The sequence below is a fragment of the Blennius ocellaris genome (genome assembly GCF_963422515.1).
Source record: "Blennius ocellaris genome assembly, chromosome: 24".
In the NCBI taxonomy this organism is placed as follows: Eukaryota; Metazoa; Chordata; class Actinopteri; order Blenniiformes; family Blenniidae; genus Blennius; species Blennius ocellaris.
In genome coordinates, this window is record NC_137673.1 from 3,767,290 (window position 1) to 3,794,678 (window position 27,389).

The 27,389-nt window shown below is 47.3% G+C and overlaps 1 protein-coding gene across 1 annotated transcript; it reads left to right on the forward strand.

Moving 5' to 3' along the window:
* Positions 1–7,922: 7,922 nt before the first annotated feature.
* On the forward strand, positions 7,923–26,285 carry LOC308147388 (neuronal membrane glycoprotein M6-b-like; the record flags this gene model as incomplete). The annotated part of the gene is made up of 7 exons (XM_080519511.1): positions 7,923–7,992; positions 22,851–23,037; positions 23,669–23,828; positions 24,235–24,403; positions 24,975–25,048; positions 25,132–25,197; positions 26,133–26,285. The coding sequence occupies 7 exons, from the start codon at positions 7,923–7,925 to the stop codon at positions 26,283–26,285; spliced, it is 879 nt and encodes a 292-aa protein (XP_080375637.1).
* Positions 26,286–27,389: the final 1,104 nt, after the last annotated feature.

The following is a 27,389-nucleotide window of genomic DNA, read 5'->3' on the forward strand; positions in this document are numbered from 1 at the left end:
GGCTCCTTCGCCGGATTATCAGAATGGACCGGCTCGGAACACGGAAGACAATTACTGCTGTTCGCGGGAGAGAAAACCAGAGGAAGATTTCACACTTAAAAAAAAAAAAAAATCTCCAGGGGCAGAAAATACAAAAGCTGTAAGTCCCGACAAAAGACACAGTGACTAACATATGGATACAAACGCTGCGTCTGGAGTGCAAAAGCTGCAACACAATGAGAAAGTGTGCAACATGAATGCACAAAATGTAAATTACAAAAGCTGCAACATGAATGCACAAGCTGCAATCCAATAAAAAAAAAAAAACAAACTTCAAAAGTTGCATCACAATGCAAAAGTTGCAACATGAATCCAAAAATCTTGGCACAAATGTAAAAGCTGTGGCAAAACTACAATTTACGCAGCATGAGCACAAAAGCTACTACATTAATTCCAGACTGTCAATATAACTACAAAAACTGCAACGTAAATACAAAAGTTGCAACACTAAGGCTCAAAAACGGCGTTCTGTTTGTCGTGGCTCCTCTTTGATTCGCTCTCAAAGAAAGAAACTCGCATTAAATGACGTTTTATCCGTGCAGAAGCAGTTTTTAGCTCTGAGGCTTGGAGAGGAGCAGCAGGTGTTTATCTGACGTGACGATGGAAAGTCAACATTCGACGTGACGCCACGACGCCGTGGGTCGACTCAGGAACAGCGAGGACGATCGTCACGGTCCCAGGTTTTTCCAGGTCCTGCTCTTCACCTCCTCCACTCGCTCCCTTTCAGAACATCTGTTTCACATCAGGCTGCAGGCCGAGGAGGAGGAGGAGGAGGAGGAGGAGGAGGAGTCAAGAACAGACAGGATGCAGCCACATGATTTAGACTGATGGGGAGTCGTTTTCCAGCAGGACTGCAGTTTAAACCTCCTCCAAAGCTTCCATATTTCACCCCCACAAGAAAAGAAGAAAAAAAAAGCGCCTCATCTTTCGTCTGCTCCCTCGTTACTTTCCCCCTCCGTCTTTGTGGAAACGCTTCTCCTCTCCTGCAGAATGGAGGCCGACATTCAGACCAGCTTTGGGACTTGAGCGTCTCGTACTGAAGGAATAAATGATCACTGAGATGGAAACAAGAAAGGCAGCGAGGAACGATCCACTGACCTGATTCCAGGCATCAGACTGCAGCAGTCTGAACTCAGCGGGTTTCAATCCCTTGATGGACGCACAAACGTTTTTTTTTGTACGCACACGCTAATATATAGAAAAATAAAAGCAGGGTTTATTTGTGCACATCCAAGTCCAACAATAAAAGACGTGTCTCATCTCTTTTCCCAGCATGCACTCCTGCCGATTTCTCGGCGTTAATTACGAGGCGCTGACGAGTGTCTGAAGGGAAAGTTGTTTGCGTCGCAGCTCAGCGGCAGATTTTATTTTGTGATCAGCTGTGACACCAGCGAGTGACGAGTCGGATGAGGACTGACGGAAGCGACCGATGAATCACCGGCGACTCCAGATCTAATCAGAGATGCACAGGGAACTCAAACGTTTGGATCTGCAATCCTATTTCAAAATAGTTGTAATGCTAAAAATATAAATAAAAGCATTTCGATTCCCAATACGACATAAAAAAAATGCATTAGATGTTGTTGTTTTTTACGTTTTCAAGGGAATATATAAAGTTTTTACGATGTACTTTTGACAAAAGCTAAAAAATAGATGAACACTAACTTCACTCATATAAAAGTACCTGTTAACATCTATATTTATTCATATTCATGTTGCAGGTTCATATCAATCGTCCACAAAGTGGAATTTTGTCTTGAATTTCCATCATTTTCTGATTTATTTACAGAAATCTGCACGTTCTGGCTTTTTTTTTTTCTTTCAATCTTGTGAAATCTTCATACAAGGCATATTCCTTTACTTTTGGGATTGTTGCATAACGTTGCCTCCTGCTGCCACGTTATTGATTTTTATATTGATTTCAGCCCTTTTACTCGCCGGAGTATTTTGTATTTCATATGTGCAGTTGGAGGCTTCCTGTATTTGGGCGAAGCTGCTGGCTGAATCAGGATGTGGAGGTTTTCCGCCCCTCGTATTTGCGCCCGCTCTTTTTTTTTGTTTTTTTCTCCCTCTCCCCTCATGTGAGAGGACCCGTTGCCACGGCAACACCGCGATGCGTAGCGCTCCGGGCCCCGACGTCACCTCGGATCGTGGATCGCGCGAGGCCCACGCAGGCAGAAAATAGAGACGTGTTTGACCCACAGACGGCAGGGGATGAAACTGTCCCTCACCCAGACCCCCCCCCCCCCCATGTGCTACTCGCCCACCTCTGCAGCCACGATGATGATGATGATGATGAAGACAATGAGCTCACTCGCTTTGCATTTCCTCCACAGAGTGACTCACGTTGGATTTTATCCCACGTACATCCTCATCATCATCATCGCCGCCAGTGTGTGTGTGTGTGTGTGTGTGTGTGTGTACAGTAGGTCACAGGTGCAGCCCATGAGTCACATGACTCTCCTAGAGGTCACATGACGCATGCAGGCAGCCTGAAGAGGGGTGGGTGTACTCTGTGTGTGTGTGTGTGTGTGTGTGTGTGTGTGTGTGTGTGTGTGTGTGTGTGTGTGTGTGTGTGTGTGTGTGTGTGTGTGTGTGTGTGTGTGTGTGTGTGCAGTTGTTGGGATGTAACGTAGCACCGTGGAGCAGACTGCGGACCAAATCTGGGCCAGCGGGATTAGCGGCTCGTCGGATAAATTGCTGAACGGAGGGGGGAGGGGTGTGTAGGCCTGCGTGCGTGCGTGAGTGTGTGTGTATGTGTATATAGGTGTGTGTGTGTGTGTGTGTGTGTGTGAGTTAAGCCATCCGTACCAACAGGAGTCAGATATTGTAAATAAGATGAGATAAACGGGTGCAGTAGTATTCCTGGCTGCTGAGGAAAGTGGGCGCTCCCTCAGTTTGGACGGTGCGAGCGCGGCGGCGCCCAGCGGAAGCGCCCGGCGCCGCGTTGCATCATCGCACATCAGAGGGGGACGGTCGCAGTCAGATGCAAATCAAGAGCACACGCTGGAGTGCAGGTGTCTTGGAGATGCAGACAGAGTCTGATGTGATTGGTTTTGCATGAATTTGCATCAAAGTCGCTCTCGGAAAAAAAACAAAAAAAACAACTCAAAGACAAAACCTGCATTCATAGAGGCTCTCATCAGCCAGAATATTATGACCACCTGTTCAGCCCTGAGCCATCGAGGCAGAGACTCCTTTAGATCTCCGAGGTCATGCAGCAGTAGATCTATTATGTCATACAAGTTGTGAGGTTGGTTCCTCAAGCTCTTCCTGAAACAATTCTCATTAAATATGTCCTAAACTAGCCTGATATAAGACCCAAACTACTCTCAAATGTTTCCCAAAATAGTGCTTGGTACCCAAATATGTCTCAAAGCAGTGAAAAATAAAACCCACTTCAATATGTCCTAAACTAGTCACGGATATTTACCAAACTAGCCTGATGTGACGCACAAACTCGTCATTAATACAATGGAAAGTTGTCTAAAATATGTCAAACTCGTCCAAAAGATCCAAAATGTCTCCCAGACTGGTCTGAAATTAGTTCTTCAGTGTGTCCTTAAGCTAATCTCAAGTGTTTCCCTAACTAGTTTAAAGTAAATCAGAGAGAAGTCAGTGGTCTTAATGTTTCGGCTGATCAGTCTGTGTGTGTGTGTGTGTGTGTGTGTGTGTGTGTGTGTGTGTGTGTGTGTGTGTGTGTGTGTGTGTGTGTGTGTGTGTGTGTGTGTGTGTGTGTGTGTGTGTGTGTTATGGATTAACCTTTGTCTCCATGTGATGGTTCTGTTCAGGGATGAGAGGGGAAGCGTCTCCTTGGCGACCGCCAGATGAGGGCGGGGGCTAAACTGGGTCATCATCACCATCACAGATTAAGGGCCCCGGATCTGGACACACATACACAGACAGACACACACACACACACACATACACACACAGTGTCAGGTGAAAGACATGCGAGTTGCCAAAGGTTTCCCTTTTACAGAAAGCCAGAAGCCCATTAAAATGGCCAGGATTAGACTTAAGAGGCAGCGGGAGGCTCATAAAGCCATCGGTGCGACACCGTGTGTGTATGTGTGTGTGTGTGTGTGTCACCGTGTCTTTGCATGTTTACACTTGTTTCAGTTGTGGCCTGTTCTCGTCACTGGTGGTAAAACAGTGAAACGTGATCAGAAGAATCGGAAACTTGAGTGATTTCTGATGACGTCTGGTAACTTTCCTAAACGAAACCGACAAAACAACATCATCAGTCGTATTTTCTTGACTCTATCGTTTTTTTTAAATACATTTAAATATTGTACAATAGAGTTGTCTTGTGAGAGGATTTCTAGGAACTGATGGAAGGGTCTCTACAGCCGGTTCCACGTCTCCATGGCAACAGCAGAGCCGCTAACGCAGGCTGCTCTGGTGATGAGCCATAACATTACGACCACTTTCAGGTGATTCTCAGCAGTCACACACATTTCACACTTTGTGGTGCTGCTTCGACACTCATTCCCAACTAGTTTGCACACATTTTATACCGTTTTAAAGACTAGTTTTCAAGATAATGGGAACTAGTTTTGGCACATATTTGACACTAGTTAAGGACTTATAGTTCAAACAAATTTTTCAGTGTCAAGACTATTTATTGGACATATTCCAAATTAGTTTTTAAGCATATTAAAGACTAGTTATTGGACTACTTGTAACTAGTTATTGGACATTTTCAAAACCAGTTTTTGGACTTATTCAAGATTAGTTATTTGACTATTTGAAACTAGTTATTGTATGTATTATTAACGTATCTGTAAACATGTTCAAGACTAGCTATTCAACTGTTTGGTATTAGTTCTCGGCCATACCAGAGACTAATCTTAGAGTTATTCCAGACTAGTTTTTGGGAGTATTTTTCAAAATATTTGACAGTGGTTTTTTTTTATTCATTCAAAACCGGCTTTATTTGTATTTCAGGATGATTTGGGACATATTTGACAACATTTTTTGTTGCATTTCAGATTTGTTTTTAGATATTTAAGACCGGTTTTGATGTATTTTAAGGTATTTGTTTATCCATACGTCATATTTCCCACAATTCAATCAAATCAAGCATATGTTAGTTGGGATAGGCAGGAAAAACAACGAAGGTGGTGCATTAGTAAGATTCCCCGGTGGTTTGAAATCCCTTTTCAAGCTCGTCATGTCTTGGCCGACGTACGCAGAAGAAAGTTTGTGCAGCTTCAGTTCTGGCTCGATTCCTCCTGAAGCTCCGACGAGCCGGCCGGCGCAAATGCCAACGCAAAGAGAAACTCCCAAACAAACAGGTTTGAAACCGGAGGCCTTGGCTTGATCTTTCATGTCCTTTGTCCACCGTAAAGCCCGATAATGCGCCGCACACAGGAGCCGTCGTATGGCTGGAGGGGATTATCCATGAAAACCTGATCATTGCCTCCCAACAGACACGGAACACATCCCTTTGATACCAGGAGGCTTTGCGGAGCAAAATCAGTCCCTTTCTTACAAATCTCTCAATCCGAGCATTCAGGGTGAAACAATGCGCCGCGGCTCCACGTCACAATATCTGTTTTTTGTTTTTTTTTAATGGATTTGCTGTGTAATTTGGTGAACGAGCACAGAACCGTCGCTTAATCCCGGACATGAAGTGGCTGGAAATGTTGCACAGGAAGTTGCCAAACATATTGAATTGTTGCAGTAAATAAATAAATCATTCAGAAAAAATCTGATAAAGTCTCTAAATAAAAAACGTGTGTGTGTGTGTGTTTGAGTGCATCTATGTGTGTGTGTGTGTGTGACAGGGCGATGGTGAAGGGTGCCAGGGAGCACTGTATCTCATCTTCTGGACAAGTCCTTAATCTGTGCGGCCCTGCAGGGGATTATGGGGGTTCTGGGAGGGGAAAAAAAAAAAAAAGAAAAAAAGCGAGTGAAGTGACAGTTTGTAGCTTGTGTCACTTTGCATTTTATGCTCCTTTCAAATTGAATAAAGTCTAAAGGGACTATTTCGTCTTGAGACTTGAATTCACTTGAAAACACTCACGAGGAAGCTCTGATTCACCGAAGCTCGCAAACAAGTCACCAGACGATCATTATGATTGGTTTTAATGTTTTGTCTCCGTTTCTATATTTAGTCATGCCATTAAATTAATCCTGATACCATCATGCTTTAATGTAATGACGTCTTATGCAAGCAGGAGGGGGGAGGAAAAAAATAAAATCATATTTTATGGATTGTTGAGTTGTTGTTTATCACTCATGAAGCTGCGCTCATTCAGAATGTGACGCATTTATCATCGCCAACATTTTTTACATTTTCCTGCCACTTTATATCTTTGCCAGCTCAATCCTCCTGCAGCCAGAACATTTTTTATTTAACTTTAACTTAAGCAGAGCAGCCTAATCTGGACTTTGACCGAAACTTTTATTCTGAAAATCTGCCAGCATTGTTGTTTACACACTGGGCCCCCTGCAGACTGGTGTCAGGTCTCACGCTGGCACAACTTTTTGCAGCGGCTCGTGTTTCCCCGTGTCTCAGGAAGTCGGCGTGACGGGAGGGGCCGTTTGATTGAGCGGCATCTGGTGCAGGGTGGGTGTTAATTCCAGCCCCGAGGGGGAACGGCCCCACGAAATGTCCCCCCGTGTCACGTTAGCCGCTCCTGCCTCTCATGTTGTGTTGGACTGAAACACCAGGGGCTGGTGGGGGTCACCTCTGGTGAGGAGAGGGGGGGGGGTTCCTGAACTGTTGTGTGAGTGGGGCTTTGTCTGAAACAAGGCCACGTGGGGCCTGAATTAAACCTGATTTAAGAGGATTCAGGACAGATGGTGTCCCATTGTTGTGGGATGTGTTTATTATTAGAAAACGGGGTGAATGATGGAAGCTGGGGACTCACCTTTGCTTGATTTCTTATTGGACTGAGGGACGGGCCAATCGGAGGGCGAGCTGGGAGGCAAACAAAGAGTCCCCTCTATGGTACACATGGCTGTTTGACAGTCCACAGGCTGCGATTGGTGGACGAGGGCCAATCAGGGCGCAAATCAATTGAAGTGAAGCTGTTGTTCCACATCAGGAGGCCAAACTGGAAGAGTAATGACAATAATTACAAACAAAGCAAACACCGGCCTCCTGTGTGTGTGTGTGTGTGTGTGTGTGTGTGTGTGTGTGTGTGTGTGTGTGTGTGTGTGTTACAGTACAGAGAGTTGATCAGCCTGGATGCAGTTTGGAGTGATAGAAAACTCTTCTGCACACACAGATCCGCTCTCCACTCACCAGATGGAGAGGGGGCGGTGAGTGTGTGTGTGTGTGAGTGTGTGTGTGGTTGTGTGTGTGTGTGTTCATGCATGCATGGTTAGCCATGAGTTTGCATATTTACATCTCCTGCACATTGTGTCCTTCACCGAGCCAAAGCACACTGAAAAGGGATGAGTTGATGGAGAAGCGTGACGGGATCCTGAATGGAGAGGACGCGGCATATGAAGGCAATCATGCACCATCATGGGAGACATTTAGGAAGTCTCTTACCCCCATCAGTGCAAGTCCTCCCCCCCCCCCCCCCCCTCAGCTGGAGCTGATTTGACCAAATAGTGTTTTCTGACATCAGTTAGGGGGGGACACTAATCTGCATGGGCGAAATAAATCTAATCTGTCAGCGCCTTTGCATTGTGCATTAATATACATAGGGAGACGGAGCTAAGCCTGAACACAGAGGAGGAGAGATTGAGGGGAGAGGGAGGGTGTGTGCGAGAGAGACAGAGAGAGAGAGAGAGAGAGACAGAGAGAGAGAGAGAGAGAGAGAGAGAGAGAGAGAGCATCAAGTCACCAGAACAGGCTCCACCATCCACACACACTGTGAGGCACAAGTGCAAGTACAAGGAGACTAATACCGGCTGAAATAATGGATGGGACAAAGCCTGCCATGGAGTCCAATGCGGAGGAGACTCAGGATGAGGGACAGGAAAGCAAAGGTACGCACACGTTTGCGCCTTTTCCCTTGTTTTCCATTGGAGACATTTGCGTCTGCGCCAGGCTGAGCGGTTTAACCTACTTGCAATGGCTTCTCGCTTGTGCGCGACACAATAGCGCTGATTTCCCCCCCAGCCTCCCCTCCCCTCCCGTGTCTCCCCACCTTTTTATTAGGAAAATAATGCTGCAGGTGATCCGAACAAACCCGCTCAGTTTTAGCGCAATGTGAGGTTTTGTGTGTTATGTGGCGTCTTCAAAGGGGGATTGAAGGCGGATGGAGGAGGAGGAGGAGGAGGTGAAGAAGGTGCACGGGCTGGGTTTATGGAGCGTGCATCAACGCCAATTTGCTTTCTGTATCGCCGCACCATCATGAGCTTATTTGAGTCTCACGAGCGGCAGACGAGCGGCGGGGTCGCGCGCTGCGCCGAGACGCGACCCGTGCGCGCACTCATTGTTTCTCCAGGTGGACCCTCCCGCGCCGCAGCCGCTCCGATTGCCATCGGCCATCATCCTCACGGAGGATTGGCGTCTGGTCCGCCAGCGGCGCGTTCGGAGTCGACGGCGCTGCGCTCGCGGCTGGAAAAGACGCACTTGACGCACGGGGACGGTACGCGTGTCGCCCGTCCGCGCAGGGCGCGCATCTGTTCCGCCGGTGATGCGCCAAAGATGCTGTTGTTGGTTCAAAAGAAATAAATAAATAAAAATATGGAGACACACACCCTTGAAGCGCCACATCGCCGCTGTAAACACCCCCGCAATGTCGCGTAAAAGCTTCACGTTTTAAATACCAGCCTGACATTTTCACGCGTTTGTGCAGAAATCGCATCAAAATGTCATGAAATTCAACCGTTTTTTGGGTTTTTTTTGGGAGGGGGGGGTTGAAATCGCTCGCAAACTGTTGCTCGCTCGATGTGTAGGCGTGTCTGCGTGCGTCGGAGGACTGGACGCTCACGCACCGATTTGTTTTCTCTCTGGTTTGGTAGTAAAATCCTCCAGTAACTCTGGCAACAGGCTGCTTACATGGTGTTTAAATATAAATCGGCAGTTTGCACACTGACACTGCCGTGTAAATCAGGACGTGTCCGTTATGGCTGCTGCACACATGAAAAACTGGAGGTGGCACACCTTTGTTCCCTACATGTACAAGGGGTCGCTCTGGCCTGATGCCTTCATGCCCTGATGGCCATCAGAGAGCAGGATAGCTGATACGCAGTGAGAGTGCATGGGCCCCGAGGGGGTTTCACTCACACACTCACCTCACAGCATCCTGCAGTGTTTGAATGAGGCCTTGTGGCAGAGATTTACCTTCTGCATGCACAGATCAGTGTAAAATCAGCTTATTTTCCTTCAGTCTTTCAGAAAAGGTCAGGTCAGCCTGCTATTTCCAGCGTCGGCGCCTCAAAATTCACATGCATATTCATTTTGCATTCACAAGTCGGGGAATTGCACGCTTTACTTTCATCTTGAAACTTCAAAACGCTCCTCCGACCCCCCCCCCCCGGTGATGTTGCAGGGTCACAGCGTGACGTAAGGCGCAGGACACAGGGGTGTCCCTCAGCGGCGGCGTTTCAAAAAAAGACGTTACATCACCCCCCTCCTGAGGCCTCCCGCTGCTCCACACGGACAGGCCGGCGTCCGACAAGAGCATCGACTCCTCTTCACAGAGTGGGCGAACTCGTACAAAGCCCCCCCCCCACCCCTGGAGGACACTCCAGCAGAAGGACGGCTATATTTATGGGCCGCAATTAAACCTCTGAATTCCATAACAAGCCTTTTTATGTGGAGGCAGTGAAAGCATCGCGGCGCTCTCACCCGACTCAACCCCGGCAGACTCCAGGTGTGATGTTGCACAACCGCGGTCCACGGTGCTGGGGGGGGGGGGCTATCTGTGGGTGTAATCATTTGAGTGTGTGCCTTCTGACATCTGGATGGTGACCATAAGCTTGTCGCGCCCGTTAAGAAGCTGAAGATTTACAGTGCGGGACAAGAAGGCGAGAGCCGTCATGTAAGGAGCTTGTGTCGCCATGTGCCAGATCTTCTGATTCACAACGCACGTGGATGAAGTTTGGAGTAAACAGTCACATTAAGGGAGATAATAACTCCCAGATGCACCTGACGGGTCCAATTATGACCAAAGAAAAAGTCCATTCGCATGCTCAGGAGATCCCGATGTGCTGATACACTTTGTGTGTGCCTGTCAAGAGTTGAGTAGAATATTGTAGCAGGGGGAAAATGATGAAAATAGATATTTTAGCTTCTGTGGAGGGCTTAAAACTCATAGTCTTTACAATGTGTGATAAAACAAATGTGTCCTCAGCTAGTATGACGATTTGCGAGCGAGGGACTGATGGTCCAGCTGTGCTACGTCGCTCACGTCAATATTGGCAAGATGATCGGCAGCCAGCAAGGTGCAATAGTTTATCTTCTCTGGAGTTCTTAAAAGTCTTTATCTTGTCCAGTTTTAGAACATCAGATGGTTCACATGAAGGCCGCAAGCAAGAGATTGACGATAGATCCATTATGTGCTAAGCTATCAAAGTTGATGAGTCAAAACAACATTATTATGCAACAGAGGATTGTTTAACATTGATAGAGCTTCTCTTGGGTCCATTTTTTGACCATAATTGATAAATATCCCTTGATTGCAGTTTGATCAGACGTGCTGTTATTCCTGATGTGCATGAATCAGTTTTATCAACTTGGCAAGACAATTTGGAAAAAAAGGCAAAATAATTATTTTAACTCCTCTAGATTGTCTGAAACTGCCGTTTCTTGTATTCATCAGGAAATATAAAAAACAAGCAGAAACTGAGCTGCGTTGGTTTGGCGTCAACAAACCTGCATCAGCTAAACAGTTCAGAACTGAACCCCCCCCCCCCCCCCCCCCAATTACAGCGGTCCGTGATCCCGGCTGCACTTGTTTTGCAGCATGTCGACGTGACACAGAGCCGAGAGTCATTACACACTGGAAAATGAACACAGGCATGGTTTATAATCCGGGAGGGGTTGATGCAGCGCTCGGTGGTTGTGGATTGATCCTTTTGCTTGATTGCTTCCTATAATCTGTAATCTGCGTGTGTGTGGAGGTGCTCGGGAGCGGGATAACGAGACGATCAGCGGCGCTCTCGGAGGTGCAGTTATAGCCGATTTCATTAGCGTGACGCGGTTTGATTAGAGAAAGCAGACGTCTCCGGTGACGTCGGGATTCTTTCGCTCCCGCAAGCGGCTGCCGACTGTTTCAAAGTGGCCCTGAGCGCATTTCGACCCGCTGCGTCTCTCCTGCTCTTTGTGGCAAATGATTGGTCTGCTCACACGTACCTTACCTCTGTGTGTGTGTGTGTGTGTGTGTGTGTGTGTGTGTGTGTGTGCGCTCTTACATAATGCCGCACTGGCTCGCCGTCCTTGGTTATGAAGTTTAGATCCGAACCGTAAGAGATTACGTCATCGTCTGCAGGTTTTACTTGAATCTTTTTCTGCATGGGCAAAGCAAAGCTGCTGCAGCTCCTCAGGCACGCAGAGACTTCCTCTTAATCAGATTTCACGTCTTTCTCCTGCAAAATCCTCCGCGTTTGACCTAAAACTTGATTCAAGCCGTTTTTAGGTGAAACTGGTTGTGTAAACGCCGGCAGGAGTGAGAAATTCAGGGCTATAATGCTGGTTTTTTTAACACTGTTGCTGTTAATGAGCCAAATGTGGAGTCGCAATTAGTTTAAATGTGTGTGTGTGTGTGTGTGTGTGTGTGGGGGGGGGGGGGGGGGGGGGGCAGATAAGTCAACATGTGTTTTCTGTTTAGTCATTTCTCAGCAAACGTGGGACTGACAGAGCGACGCTACGCTTGATGTGATTATGCCGCCCATTCAAACCATCACCAATCGCAATTTAATGCAGCAACTAAACTAAAACGATCTTTAATGGAAGAAAAGGTTTTTGCTGACCTCGGCTGAGACTCCTGACCTTTTTTCAACCCTGACACCTTTTAAATAGAAGCCGTTTACCAGCGTTCTTCGATCATTCCTCCTTCACATAGTCAGAGATTTAAAGTGACGCCACTAAAGTCATTATTTGCTGCGATTGCAAGAGTTTGCTGTGGTTTTGTGTGAACGTCCAGGCCGCAGACACGCTTGATATTATCCTCCTCCGAGAAGATGATCCGGTCTGATTTGCAGAAAGCATTTTAATCCCGCAGAAACCTTTTCCTGCTCTTTCTGCAGTGCACAAAGCCTCAGTTGACCTTTTTATTTTCTTACTAACCTGGAGTCTTGTAAATGATGCAGTGAACTTTATTCTCACGTTTCCAGTTATTCCATCTCCACTGCCGCTTCAAAAACTGTCCAAAAGCTGAGAAACAGCTTTGTTTCCATATAATAATCATCACAGAGGCCCACAGGACTTCTGCTGTACAACCATCCGTTTGGAAGCATCGCTTCTTTCTTTGTGCGAAAGAGAGAAGGAAGGAGACGGGTGGATAAATAGTAGAGTCTGACCTGGTAGAGACGAGTCTCTGGGCTGATTTATAAGACAACGGTGAGACGTTGGAGACAGCGGCAAAGAGTGTAAAAGAGAAGAGGATGAGCTGGAGGTGGCAGAGATGAAGACGTTCATGAGCAGTGAGGAAGGAGACGGTGGAGAAAACGAATGGAGGAGAAGAAGGAGCGTTGAGACTTCACCACATAGCGACTTTACACCACTAAAGTAAAATATGGAAAGTGTAAAATTTTTTTACTTTCTTTGTCTGCCTGCACTAACATTTCTTTATGCTCTTTAATTGCTCAATTTTTGTTAAAAATAATTTTGCAGGAATATTTTCTGAAGGGACTTCACACGAGTTTCTCGGCTTCCTATTTGACTTGCAAGACGTTGGTTGAAATCCGGCCTCTTTTAAACTCTCAGCTCGCACATCTGCACGATGCAGAGCCCTCGTTTTACTATTGTTTTGGTGGAATAATCTGCTTTTGTCTGCCTTCCTGCAGCCTGCTTCTCACACACACACACACACACACACACACACACACACACACACACACACACACACACACACACACACACACACACACACACACACACACACACACACACACACACACACACACACACACACACACACACACACACACACACACTCCCTGTGCCGCTCCTCCTCTCGCCCGGAGGTGTGTGAGGTTGTGGGAGCATGTGAAAGCCGTCACACAGAGAGAGGCTCATGTGTTCCTCATTTGAAGCCATTTGCCCAAAGCATGCTGTCAGCCTCCATCTGGATGTGTGTGTGGGTGTGTGTGTGTGTTTACGTGTCAATGACCAGGAGTAGTTAAGGGGAGAGTGTGTGTCGGCGCTTCGCCTGCACTGAAAGAGGAGCTCTATTTTTGTACACATGTGGACGAGGGGCGACGAAGCCCGGCTGTGGTCGGAGCTCCTCCTCTTCCTCGGCTGCATTCAGACGGGTTCACGACCCCTTCCAGCAACGGCCGCGACCACGGGGGCAACAAAGCTACGTTTGCCCCTGCAAAGTTCTGTGTGAACAAACTTTAAACAGCAAAACAAAGCTCCGTTTACACTCCATTGAAACGGCAGAAATTAAAACAATGTAGGTGGCCTGCCAGGCCACTAGTTGGCACTGTTTGTTTTTGTAATGAGACCACACATGCACACACGTGTGCAGAGAAGGATACACTATAAACATTAACAATCGTGAGTCCACGGAAATTCATATGAACAGAAGTTGGATTGTTGCTACGGTGACTGTCAAAATAAAACTAAGAACATGGACTGCGAGTCACGCCACAGTGGAGGAAACATCGTTCCTTTCGTCCGTCTACTGAGCATGTGCAGACTCCGTCTGCGGTGGGTATGTACAGTAGCAGCGTATCAGAAATGTTTTGCAAGTAATTTATCCCCGTTTTCATATTTTGAGCATTTTGCGCATGACCGTCAGTAAATCACCACCTCCTCCAACGCAGACTGGGCTGCTTCATCAACGCCCTCCTGCCTCAACTGGGATTCAAACTCTGGTCCGTCAAAGGTTCAATTCAAACCAGAGCCTGTGAACATTTCAGTTCCCATCCAGTACTTGTAGCTCTCCGACGAAGCAACAGATTTCCTGCCCGTCGAAGCGAGAGCCCGAGCCAACGCGCAGAACGGGTCGTGGTGATGCATCAGCCTCCAACGCCGCGTCTATGTTTGAACCGCAGTCTGCAGCGGGGATATGAATAGCAGCAAGTGGCAGGTTGGCACAGCGTGCCTTGTTCCTGAGTGGTGCCAACCTCCTCTGGCCCTCCTCCATCACCCGCTGATGCCCAATCTGCTCCTCTCATCCGTGGCCCGTAAAAACGCCCCGACGCCGATTAGCACTTGTCATCATTAGCCGCGGCCGACATCGAGAGGTGACTCGTCCCAATAGCACGCGGCATTTTTTTTTGGGGGGGGGGGGGTTAGTTGCAGCGACTGACATTGCGTTACAGTAAACGGAGACTCGTAGGTGTGTGTGTGAGCCGCGCACACACTCAAAACACAACGTCTGGGTGAGGTCCTCCGGGCGGACGGAGAGTGAATCTCCATAATCACATCAGGAGATGGGTGGTGGTGGATGGTGGTGGGGGGGACAGCTCCAGCGGAGGCGAAGGGAGGGCCACCAACTTCTTTGACGTCTCAGAGAAAGTCACATTAGCCGAGTCGGTTACGTAACCGCCGAGCCATTCAGTTCGCGAGCGAAGCACTTCTGGCCAAAGGGGCCATTTCACATTTTGTTGATTTGAACTCCGCCGAGCCGCCGGCCCGGGACAGGTGACGGCGCATCTGAAGAGCGGCTCTCACTCCAGTATCTGAAGCTCTGGCAGAGTCGGCACGCTCACGTCACCGCGAGAACGTCCGTATTGTCGTGCATTTCAGCGCGTTATACCTGCATCAGCTCCCCCCCACAGATCAACGTATCGACCGGCCCACCGGAGTGCAGGGATCTGCAGGCCATCAGGCTCAGTTACGCCGGGCCAGATGTTGACCCGGTGACCTGCGTAATGCGGCGTCACCGGCACAACAGAAGATTAGGGTCACTTATGTGTCGTGGGAAAAAAAATGAGTGAGCGTTTCAGGTTGGGCGTTGTGAATCGCTGCCGGTCGTCAGGTGGCAATTTGTATAATTTGTGTTGTACTATTGACACTTGCCGTGATTATTTCAAAAACAACAGGCTGTAAACAAAGTGCTTTCAACCTCCACCCACTGACGGGCCTAAACGCACCACGACAAGGCTGACGGAGCTAAAAACACCCTTCCTGCTGTTACGGGACGTTTGTTTCGCTCGTGGGTTTGGAGACATTAACTGCGAACGTTATTGGCAGATCATGTTAGATGCAGCCGATCGGCTTTGACAACTTGGTGCAATGAGAGATTATTGCCAGTATAGATAATCTGAACTGTTGGCTCGTTGACAAGCGGGCAGATTATCCAGTTGCTCAGGTTTGGGTTTTTTTCCCCCCTTTGTGGTGATGTGGCCATGTTCACTTTTACTGCATCCTGCAGATAATGATGCTATAAACCAAAGTTTTATCTTTCATAATTTACCTTTACAGTTTGTGCTACCTGCTTTTAGCATTAAAGCATCACTTCTAATCCAAAGGTACAATGAGTTTAATATAGAATGTGAGTGAACTTCCTTTGAAATCCTTTATCAGGCTTTTAGAACTCCTAGATTTTTTCTCAATTTTTCCAGATCCGCATGGTTGAGTTACTGACGGAGTGCAGGAGGAAATCCATGTGTTATTTTCAGGTACATGTGAGAATTCTATGTGTTAAGAGCTCTTGAAGTAATCAGAGTTCTAGAAGGTGTCAAAAGTTCTCAAAGTTGTCCAGAGTTCTGGAAGAAGTGAGTCTCTCGCTCTCGTCCGGCCCGTTGTCATCAGCTACCATGAAATGTTGAAACAACAAAGTGAAATAAATCCATTTAACACAATCTATCGGATTTATTCTCATACGTCGACTGGACTTTATCGCGCAAATGTCGATCAGGTGAAGTTGCTAGAAATCTACCTTGTTGGAAAATATTGCACGTACGTCGGCTGCTATATTTTTATGTGTCTTGCACTTTAAAAATCAACAATCTTTACGTTTTCCGCCTCACTTAAGTGAAAACATCCGAGGGCGCTGCTATCAAACCCATTCAGTTTCTTTATTTATCTCGGATCTTTTGATATTCCCACACCTTCCCTCCCTCTGCCCTCTTTCTTTGAGGTCCTCCATTCTGGGGGGGAAATCCACCCATGATGCACTGTGAGGAAATTGCCCCATAATAAGTTTGAATCCAGCCGCAGGCAGAGAGCAGATCGGCCTCTGAAATATTCACAGAGCTTTATTAACGCTGTTCTTCCTGGCAGATGCACTGCCGCACTAACAGTTGGTGATAATCATGCTGTGCCACTGGGTTGTACAATTTATAGCAAAAAACAAAACAAACTATGAGGCCAGTCTATGTAATCTCTCTGATATTTAAAGCTGCTTCACAGATTGGAGGAGTTGAATCAATGCTCACATAAGACGCGTTAATTCATGCAACGTTAGTCGATAATGAATGTTTCATAGCCGTTTCATAATGCAGGCATGTTTCTTTCTTTAGCACATGCTACAAATCCAGACCTACCAACCATGTGACAATGGGGTTTGTGCCTTTGAGGGATTACGTCGTCACTTCTGAATTGTGGGCGTCGGTTGATTGACAGGATCCGGAGCTTAATCACAAAAGATGTCAGCAGTGGGTGACAGTTTGTGTCGAAACCCTCTGAGCCCGGCTTCAGTTATCCAGTCAAAGAGGCGGAAAACGCCCTCGTCCAATCAGATAAGGCCTCAGACACAGAAAAAGAAGAATCGGATTGCGGAACCATCATAACTCATCACTCTGATTTTTAATGACCAAACAAGTCTTTTTCTTATGAACTCAGAGAAACTTGTGGGATTCAGGGTGTGTGACTCTGAAAAACAGGTTCAACTTTTCCCGCTGGATGTTCCAGCGATGAAGTGACCGCCGACAGCTTAGCCTTTCAACCTCAAGGTGATAATCCCTTTCATGCATGTCAGATAGATATAAACCTCATCTTCTTGCACACCGACTGTCAATAGTTTGCTTTTCTGCTGCAACAGGAGCTCAGTGCGTTCTCGCACGACGAAGCAGCAGCGGCTCTCGTCTTCTTTCAAGTCAAATAATTCGGTTTGACCTAATTCCTGCAGCCTGAGCGGACGGAGGGTCCCCCCCACCCCCACCCCCTCCTCCTCCTCCCTCTCTTCACTCTGCGGTCCCGTCCGTCCTGTCCGACAGTCACGCCGCTCACCGCCGAGCTCCAGCTCCTGATGGAGGTTACATCACTCCCCATCAGTGTGCGAGTGTGAGAGCGATCGAGAGAGAATAAGGAGAATGAAGCGTCGAAGGACGACTTCGCTGAACTGGGTCGTGGGTAACACGTTGCTATGGCAACTGCCATTCGCCAGTGTTATGTAGAGTTCTGTATGCCTGCAGATAATCGCACCCCCCCCAATGTTAGTGCAGGCAGACATTAATTCATGACATGTATAAAATGTAATTGACAAAAAGGCTGTAGCGGTGATGGATTATTATGGGGTGCATTATTTGGCATGTATTTGAAGTTCTTTTCTCTTCAAAACACCGGCCACAAAAGATTTTTTTTTTTTTTTAAACCACACCCATCAATGGCGTGTTTTAGACACATGTTCAGATCTGTGTTACTTCATCAGTTTTTACTCAAGTGCATTTTTTCCCCCCACTGCACGTCCCACTCTGCAGCCATGCAGAAGCCACCGTAACACCGGCCCCGGGGCCAACTGAGGCTTTTTACTTCCACTCCCCCCCCTCAACTCCCGTTCCTCCTCCTTTGCTCTTCCTCATCCCTCACCTCCCTCCCTCACCACTCCATTCTTTCTGTTGCTTTCTATTTTTCACTTGTGCTCTTCATTCACCTCGATGGTGCTGCTTCTCATCCCCTTCCAGTGCAGCAACAAAAAGAAAAAAAAGAAAAAAGAATCTTTCAAGCCACGATGCAAGAACAGAAAGCAGCAGATGAATTCATCAGAGCGTGGGTTGTATATCTTTATGAAGAAGAAAAAAATCCTGCTGGGCCCTGACAATTTCTAATTGGCAGCCATTTTCCAAGATGATTTGTGGCTGAAAACATAGAATTTTTGGGCAATTTGATTGATATTTAGAGTAACTTTTTTGCTTTGTACCAAGATGCCTCTCTGTTGCTATGGAAACTCCAAAAACTAAACCACACAGTACCGGCACAAATACCAAAAAACTACTAAATAGTCACTGAAACAGTCAATAAAATCAATTCTTGATTGGGAAATAATGCAAAACACTACAAATGACATAAAACAACATCAGAGGCCACAAATAATTCAGTTCCTTTTTTATCTAACCAGAAATAAACAGTTTAGAGGAAACATGCAGGTATCATCTGTAAATGTGCAGATCTTTCCGTGCTTATTCACAAAAGAGAGCAGACGTCCGTCACTTCACTGAACTCCTGACCAATGTTGCTAATTGAAATCCTAATGGAAGCATGACGGCGTGTTTTTCTCGTCTCATCCTGCTGCGGCTCTTTTTCATGGAGAAGCAGCTTAAACAGCAGCGGAGGGGGGGGGGGGGGGGGGGTAATCCCTGACTGCAGCCTTTGTGCGTCAAATTATCAGCAATTTTTACACGAGTGATCTCTTGTTTTGCCTCGTTATTTGTGAGTCGGGCTGCAACGCGAGTCGATCCAGGTCAGGTTCAGGTTCAGAGGCCCCCGTGTCTCTGTGTTTAGCTTCCAGTTAATAAAAATTAAACATTCATGTGGCCTGTGATGTAATTGCTCCTCTCTAGTAGAAGTATGTCAGCTTTCAAACACACATCCACTGCATCTCGCTATGGAGGCTTTTTTGTTGTAAATAGAACATGATAGTGGAGGATTCTAGGACTCGGGAGTGTGTAGGCGATCCTTTACAAAACTCTGGAGAGGAATTTATTGCAGTCCTGTGTGTGGTTGTGCTCAGTTTCAGACTCTAACTGATTGTTATGCATATAAAAGCAAAAAAAAAGCAGATTTTAAAGTGAAAGAAGTGGTCAAAGGTTCAGCTTCTTGGGTTTCCTGAGCAAATTTGGATGAACAAAATGGTCAAATTAAGTCTTAATAATGTCTTTTGTACTGTTGTAACTTCTCAGGATGATAAGACGGCAGCATCGGCTCGCACGGCACAAAATGCCAATAAACCTGGATCAGCGTCACATTTTAATGCCGTATCATGAAACATGACAACGCTATAAAAGTAATTAAAAAAAAAAGAAAACGCTCATAGTGCTGAGGCGGGGTGGATGATGTATGATGCAGGAGCGCAACGCATCATCTCGGCGATTAACTCCAGCTGGCTCGCTGCGAGCGCAGCGTGGGCACGCAGTCATATTTCACAACCCGAGCGGAGACGGAGACGAGGCCGAGACGCACCGGGGTAGAAAAACCAGAGCCACGGGCCGACCTCAGCACGTCACCTCAATTCTCCTCTAATGAATAGGCCATTGATTTCCATTAGGGCCGGCTGGAGCTGACCACTGCGGCCTGTCTGCTTCCCATTAGCGCACTTTAAAACCCGGGCTGACAAACAGGCATAGCTAGGGGCGCACCGGATGACGGAGGCGGGGGGCGGCGGGGGTTTTAAAGAAACCCGTGAATTCAACCATGAAGCTGCCCGGAGCCGGGAAGGACAGACTTTACAGCACAGACAGGATCAGCTCCAGGAAGTTCTCTTCAAATATGCAACTTTCCTCCCTCCCCTCAGCGAATTCAGATAAAAATCACCTGCAAGTTCTTGATTTGCATTTGAAAAAGCAGGATTACTTGCTCCACCTCACAGCTGAGGTACCTGTTGAAAGAGGCTTTTTGGAAGCGGGGAGAGTCACGTCGGGGCCCTCGGAGGCCCTCAGAGGCTTCTGGAGCCGTCCTGCCTTATCAGCTGTCCTCCTCCTCCATCATCCCGCTTCCTTCATTAACATTAATAGGATTTGGATCTGTTACGCAACAAGCCTCCGCCGTGTTACGCAAGGAGCAGTCTTCATCAACAGAGTCGAGCAGCCCGCCTTTTTTTTTTTTAATTCTCACTGACACGTGGGGCAGAAAGGGGGCAAATCAGTCGACCAGAGCGGGCAATTCCTAATTTTTTATGTTATTCCACACATCCAACAATGAAGGGAAAAACTTGCAAAAGCTGTATTTTCTATGGCTTTTTTATTTTTTTTATTTAACTTTACTCTGGTTTAAAAAAAAAAAGTTTCATGACTTATAAAAGCTCATAAACGGAAATGATAAAAAACTAATTTACCATAAATGGAAATTTCGCTGTTCTAAGTTTTCCATTGGATCCTCATTGTTTTAGATGCAGTTTGTTATAGATTAGAATATGTATATTGCACGGATTTATATTGTTTCATTGTTGCTTTTTGTTTTTAAAGTAGTTACTGATAAAATTATTTATATTAGTACGTCAACCTTTTCCCATTGTATTTGCATTATTTACACAACTGCTTTTACTACTGATTTTTTGTTTTTTCTACTCATTTCCATAATTTATTGTTCATTTCATATATTTTTACTAGTTTTTACAGTAGAAATGTTTTAATTATTTCTCCAGTTCTTTACCATTGTTCTTTATATTTTGTTAATATTATTGAGTTTTTGATTTTTTTCAAAGTTACCATCGACAATACACCAAAACATCTGGTAGTGTTGCACATCTTTTGGAAGTTTTCTCCTCTTTTTTGCTTCTTTCTTCAACTGAAAGTTGAGCCTAGAACAAACAATTGCAGATTAACAGAAGCACAAAAGGCTGCTGAAGCAAACATTTGGTCACAAAAGTAGTAAACTCATTATTATTCGGTGTGAGCGGTGGTGAAAACGGTTCTCTGGTGTCAAGAGTGAAGAGTGAAGCGTTTGCTGTGGCTTCTTCCCCTCTGCTGCCACATCGTTTGTATCATTCAGCAGTTTTGTCTTTTTTTTTTTTTCTATTTCTCAGAATCGAGTAGATTTTCTGTCATATTCCACAAACGGGAGCACCTGAAGCCACTACTAAAATAAAAATCCTTTCCACATTTAGGCCGACTCTGCCATTTCTGCTTTATATCGACTCCGTTCCTGCCCTCGGGGGGGCTCAAATCAATATTCTCTTTTAAAGCCATCGATAACTACAGTCCACACCACCTGTGGTCGATGGAAACACCCCAGAAAGTCACCGAATAGCCACTAAAACGCCATCAAGTATGATTTTCTGCTCCACGTTTCTCCAAATTAAACTGCAAACACTCCAGATATTCTCGAGAAGAGGTATCATATCCTTGCTGGAGCGGCTTCCTGTGTGTGTGTATGTTAGCCTCACACGTTGCCTCTCTGGGGGGGTGTGTGTGCTTTAATTGCTTAGCGTGGAAGGATATCGCCCCGTGTCATCAGCTGTCAGAGTCCATCGGTGGACGGTGATGCTGAGAGGAGCCGTCAGACGGCCCGGGCTCCTCGCCGTGTTCTCGCAGGAGCCATCAGAAAGTGTGTTCTTCTGTAATGCTCGCCGCCGCTCCCTGAGCTCGGGCTGTCAGGTGGGATCATCCCGAGAGTTGCACAGGTGACACGTTCGAGGCAAATAGAAATGTTTGGATTCAACAAACTTGTGAAATAATGATGCTTCAGAGATGCCGATTGGAGCAGGTTGTCATGGAAACAACAAAGTGGCACACAAGGCGAACCGTTTTTCCCTCTCTCTCCCTCTCTCCCCGGAGTTACTTCCTGCTTAGCTGGAGGAGTTATTTTTAAACAGGCGTTATATAAGATGCAACTCTTGAATACAATGTGTGTCGTCCCACCACCACCACCACCACCGTCGTTTTCATTCCTCTGGACGACGACGGGACCCGTGCATCCGAAGCTCCAGAGCTCCTACAGGAGGCGGCGAGCACCGGCTCCGTTAGTGGAAAACAAATTTACTAATTCATCATCAGCGCGGCGGAGAAAGCACTCGAGCACCAGGGACGACTTTCAATTATTTATCATCGTTTTAGAGCTTCGGAAAATGAGAGAACCAAAGAGCCGTAGGGGGAAGGTTTCAGGAATGTGCAGTTTCAGGCGGGCTCATATATACTACAGTGCTCTTTGGGCAGTACTTGGTTTTAACACAAGTCCTACATCAAGGTTGTATGTGCCGTGAAGTAGTTTTCCACCATAACGCTACGGATGGAGATGTATTGCATACTTCCCCTTGTGTTATTGTCGCTATGACAAGTATTGAGAAACACCGCTGAAGTGGTTTGCGGCATATTTTGGATAAATTAGGTTTAATATATCCCAAAATTAGTTGAAGACGCCTCCAAAAAATTACGTCTTGAAAAAATACAAAACTACACACAAACACTCCTTTTTAAAACTTAAGTCAAATCAACCAAGGAAAAAGAGACAATCAGTGTTTTTCACTTCACTTCTGGTTGTAATGTTCTGGCTGATGGGTTCACGACATAAAGCATCAAAGTGACATCATAAAACAGGCTAATAATGGTGATTTCTTCTTCGGTCCATGAATAAGAGAGCAGTCTTTCCACAGCGAGCGACGCCGGCGCGGAGCTTCCATGTAATATTCAGCGCTCCCGGCTGAGCTCAAAGTGAACACGCTCTCGCTGAGCGCAGAGTTACGACGAGCCGCTCGACGCCCCCCCGACAGGGAGAGCAGCTCCCCCACACACGTGAACATGCGAGTTTCTGCACGAGAGACGGTCAAAGACGTCCAACGTTGCGGCCGAGTGGCATAAGCATGTTCCCAAACTGACCCTGCTCCCTCTCCACCCCTCCCCCCCTGCAGGATGCTTCGAGTGCTGCATCAAGTGTCTGGGCGGTGTGCCGTACGCCTCCCTGGTGGCCACCATCCTCTGCTTCTCCGGCGTAGCGCTGTTCTGCGGCTGCGGCCACGTGGCGCTGACCGGGACCCTGACCATGCTGGAGAACCACTTCTCCAGGGTCAGCAGCGACCATGCTAACCTGGCCATGGTGTAAGTCCTCGGGAGACACGAACAAACACGCCGCAACACAAACACACCAGTCAACCAACGCCTCTACGAATGCCTCTCCAAACAAGATGAAAGCAACCAAATAGTTACGATATTTGACGGTCGAGCGACAAACGTGTGGAGCTCACACGAAGGACAGGACTCAATATGTGCAAATCAACCCTAGACATTAAGTGTGGAGTTCCACAAGGCTCTGTTCTGGGTCCACTGCTTTTCATCCTCTACATTGATAAAGCAAAGTCTCAAAAAACAAGCTTCTATCATTTAAGGCAACTTTGGGATTGGGTTGGTCATGAACTGAGAAAGGTACAGAAACGAATACTGAAGTTAAGCAAAACTGAATTCATGATATTTGCGAGTCAAATCAAACAGGAAAGGCTGAATAGAGCACAAAGACTTTAACCTGGCATCTGACCACTATTAGTCAGATTGTCCCTGAACTCGTCGGCCTTTCCGACATCAAATGAAGTGTACAGACAGAGTGCAGAAAAAGAGGGTGGTAATGGTGCCGAGGATCCGTCAATGAGGCATTGATCCAGTTTGAAACGGTCCAATGATCAGCTAAACGCAGCATTTACAGCAGTACAAACTCAGATAATCATTACTTCTCCAGGATCCAGATCTTTCAGTACATCATCTACGGCATCGCCTCCTTCTTCTTCGTCTACGCCATCATCCTGCTGGCCGAGGGGTTCTACACCACCAGCGCCATCAAGAAGGAGCTGCAGAGCGACTTCAAGACCACCGTGTGCGGACGCTGCATCACCGCCTTCGTACGTCCACACACACACACACACACACACACACACACACACACACACACACACACACACACACACACACACACACACACACACACACACACACACACACACACACACACACACACACACACACACACACACACACACACACACACACACACACACACACACACACACACACGCTTTGTTTATAATTCTTGTCATTACACTTCAGTTTGGCCGCCTGATGTGGAACAGCAGCTTCACTTTAATTGATTGCTGCTCCCAGCATCAGCCTCCAGGGCGACTCTGGCACAGTTTGTCCTTTGCTGATGAGCCTAATTGCTACAGATGTCCACTAGCATTAGCTTCGCGGCGGCTCTTTAAGGAATAGCATTAACCCCTTTTAAAACACAAACCGCTTCCCTCTCCTCAGTTCATGTTCCTGACCTACATCCTCTTCCTGGCCTTCCTCGCCATCTTCGGCTTCACGGCCATCCCGGTGTACCTCTTCTTCAACATGTGGAACACCTGCGCCGCCATGAAGTCTCCCGACGCCAACATCACCTCGCCCGACTCCATCTGCGTGGACGTCCGGCAGTACGGTCAGTGGCGCCGATGACATTAAAAATCTTTTCAAACTTAACTGAACCCAACGGAAGCGACGGGCGTCGAACAAACACACTCGGTTGCAGAGTCTCGTAATTTGCAGAACCGAAGGAGACGCCGCGTCTTTCGCCGTTGAACGAAAGCAGCTTTTATCTCTCGATGCAAACGTCCCATGTTGTGCTGATCTGCTCCTCGGCCTAATGTACAGGATGTGACCCACATTGGAGAGGCAGCTGGCAAAGTCGGATGATGATGGCATATGCTTGATTGGCTGCAGAGCCGCACGAGTGAGCCGCATGAAATATTAACCCCAATTACTGGCAGCCGCCACGTCACTGTGCTCATGTCCGTATGAGAGATTAAAGGCCGCAGATAAACCTTGCGGAGGTGCTGAAAACACTGAAAAGCACCACGGAATTGATTTCCCAAGCAAACTCAAAGTAATGACCCATATTTCTCCCTTTAATCTTTATCTGAGCCCAACTCATCCCGCTTTCAATCACTCAGTCCCCGGGGAGCAGAAAGCTTCTCGTCTCTGTGACGTTTTCATCTCTCTCATCCTTCCAGGTATTATTTCCTGGACCGCCAATCCGGGGAAAGCTTGCGGAGCCACACTGGGAGAGATCTGCAACACCAGCGAGGTGAGGCGAGCTCACAATGCGAGTTTTGCTTCTTGTTTTTTTCGTTTTTGCGGTTCTAATAAACTCCTCCCCTGCTCTCACAGTTCTACCTGTCCTACCACCTCTACATCGTGGCGCTGGCCGGCGCCGGAGCCACCGTCATCGCGTTGGTACGCTCGCCGCTTCACGTTGCCATGGCGTGCCGGTCGGTTGCCGCAGCAACCAGGCACTTCTCATACGCGTCGCTGCATGGGCAGCCCGGCTCCATGTGCGACCTGCGGAGGCGGACGCTTCCGAGTGCGGGGAGATGGGAGATGCTATAAAAAGACAGAAGCACTTCTCCAGATGTTGAGCCGACTCTCCTGGAAGCCGGCGCGCTTTGATGTTCTCCAGATAAATATTAAAGACGGAGCAGAGAGCCGCGACTCTCATCTGGTTAAAGCAGAGATTTATTCATGCTCAGAAACACTGCGCCGAGGTTTGATGCATTACTGCCGGAATCTAGTTACCGTTGTGTGAAAGATGCTCAATTAAGTAGCAATTGTTCATTTAGATACTGGATTTATTAGAATCTTAGGTATGATGCAAATTTGTTTCATTAAGTCACTTGGAATAATAATAATTCACCAGATTCCCTCCAGAAGGTATCAGAGTGCTAGAAGGCATTGGAATTCAAAAAGGTTTTAAAAGATGCCAGAGAGTTCTAGAGGCCATCAGTGTTTAAAAAAAAAAAAAAAGATTAATGCTGCAAAATTAGTCCACAAATTCACATCCCCGAGCAGTTCCACTCCCACGCTGCTAGGTGGCAGCAGAGTGCTTCTCTCAGTGTGACTGACGAATCCACTTGAGGCATATTCAGCAGGGCAGGTGTGAAGTTGTTCCAGAGGTGTTCAGTTTGGCTTAGTTTTGACGTTGACTCACCTGGTCAGCGGCTTGATTGAAGACCCCCTGCAGTGTGTAGCCCCGCCTCCTCCCAGCATGCATCAGGAGGCTCTGAGGAAGGTTAAACAGGATGTAAAATTAGAACAGCTCTGAAGTGTTGGCGCGCCAATGACCTGTAGGAATGAGGATGAAGCGTGACGCTGGTGCTCCTCTCCCCCCCCAGATCCACTACCTGATGATCCTGGCGGCTAACTGGGCGTATCTGAAGAGCGCCGTCTCCACGCACGAGTACCAAGACATCAAGACCAAGGACGACCAGGACCTGGAGGCCGAGGCGCGGTCCAAGGAGGGCCAGAACTCCTCCTCCTACTCGTAAGGACGAGAGCTCGTCCTCCGCCATCACCCATCTCCTCACCACACCTCCACGCCCCCGCCCCCCCTCCCTCCCTCCAGTAAGATGAACCCCCCCCCCTCCCCACCTGCCCTCCACCGTGTCATGTTGGACAGCCTCCTGACGCTCCACCCTCTCCCCTCCCTGCGCCGAGTTCGTGAAGAGGGCGGTGGGCTCCCGCCACGGAGGGCGGAGGGTCAGGAGCGGCAGCGGACGCCGAGGGCCGGGCGAGCTCGCCCCGCTGGGGGGCGGGGCTCCGGCACCGCACACCAGCTCAGAAGCGTCCCCTCCTCCCCCCCCCTCCCCCTCCCCGGCTGTGACGACGTCGCGCCCTGAGCCAGCACAGCCTCTCGACACACAGCTCCTCACAGCCGAAAAAATATGAAAAATTAAAAAAAAACATTGTTGGCCGTCTGCCGCGGCCACGGTGACGCCGCGCAGCGACCAACTTCCTCCTTTTTTTGGTGTTTTATATGCATATATATATGAATATGAATATATTGTGCGAATGTGTACGAATGTTGTTGTTTTTTTTTAATACTGAAAAGTATGCCAGGTACTACTTTGAGCTTTCTTCTTCTTTAACGATGGCTTTTTTTTTGGTTCTCTCCTCCTTTCTTTTTTTTTCCCTCCATCTTTAACTTTTGATTGCTAATGCTCGATATGTTGTCGCACTATTTAACAAACAAAAGAAAATAAGGGAGAACCAGAAATCCCGCAAAAAAAACACAAACCCAATCCAACACCCCCTCCTCCTCACTTTCACCTCCCAAAAACCCCCCCCCCCAAAAACCTGGAAACAATCTGGAATCACCTGATATTTCAAGGATTTCTCTGCAGTCACAGCATCTCTGGATTTCACCACCGGGGTACGAGCAGCCGGGACTGAAGCTGACGGAGTAGTTTGCTTATTTGCTTTGTTGCTTACGGCTGAAAAAGAATATCAGCGCCGATCGGAGCGACGTTTTCCAGCTCCAGTCCAAATACACATCGACGGCAGTGTTCACACTGATGAGGCCAGATACTAGCATTCTTTAATATTTTACTTTTCCTGTCGTGTCTTTTTTACGCCAGTGTTCAGATATTGGC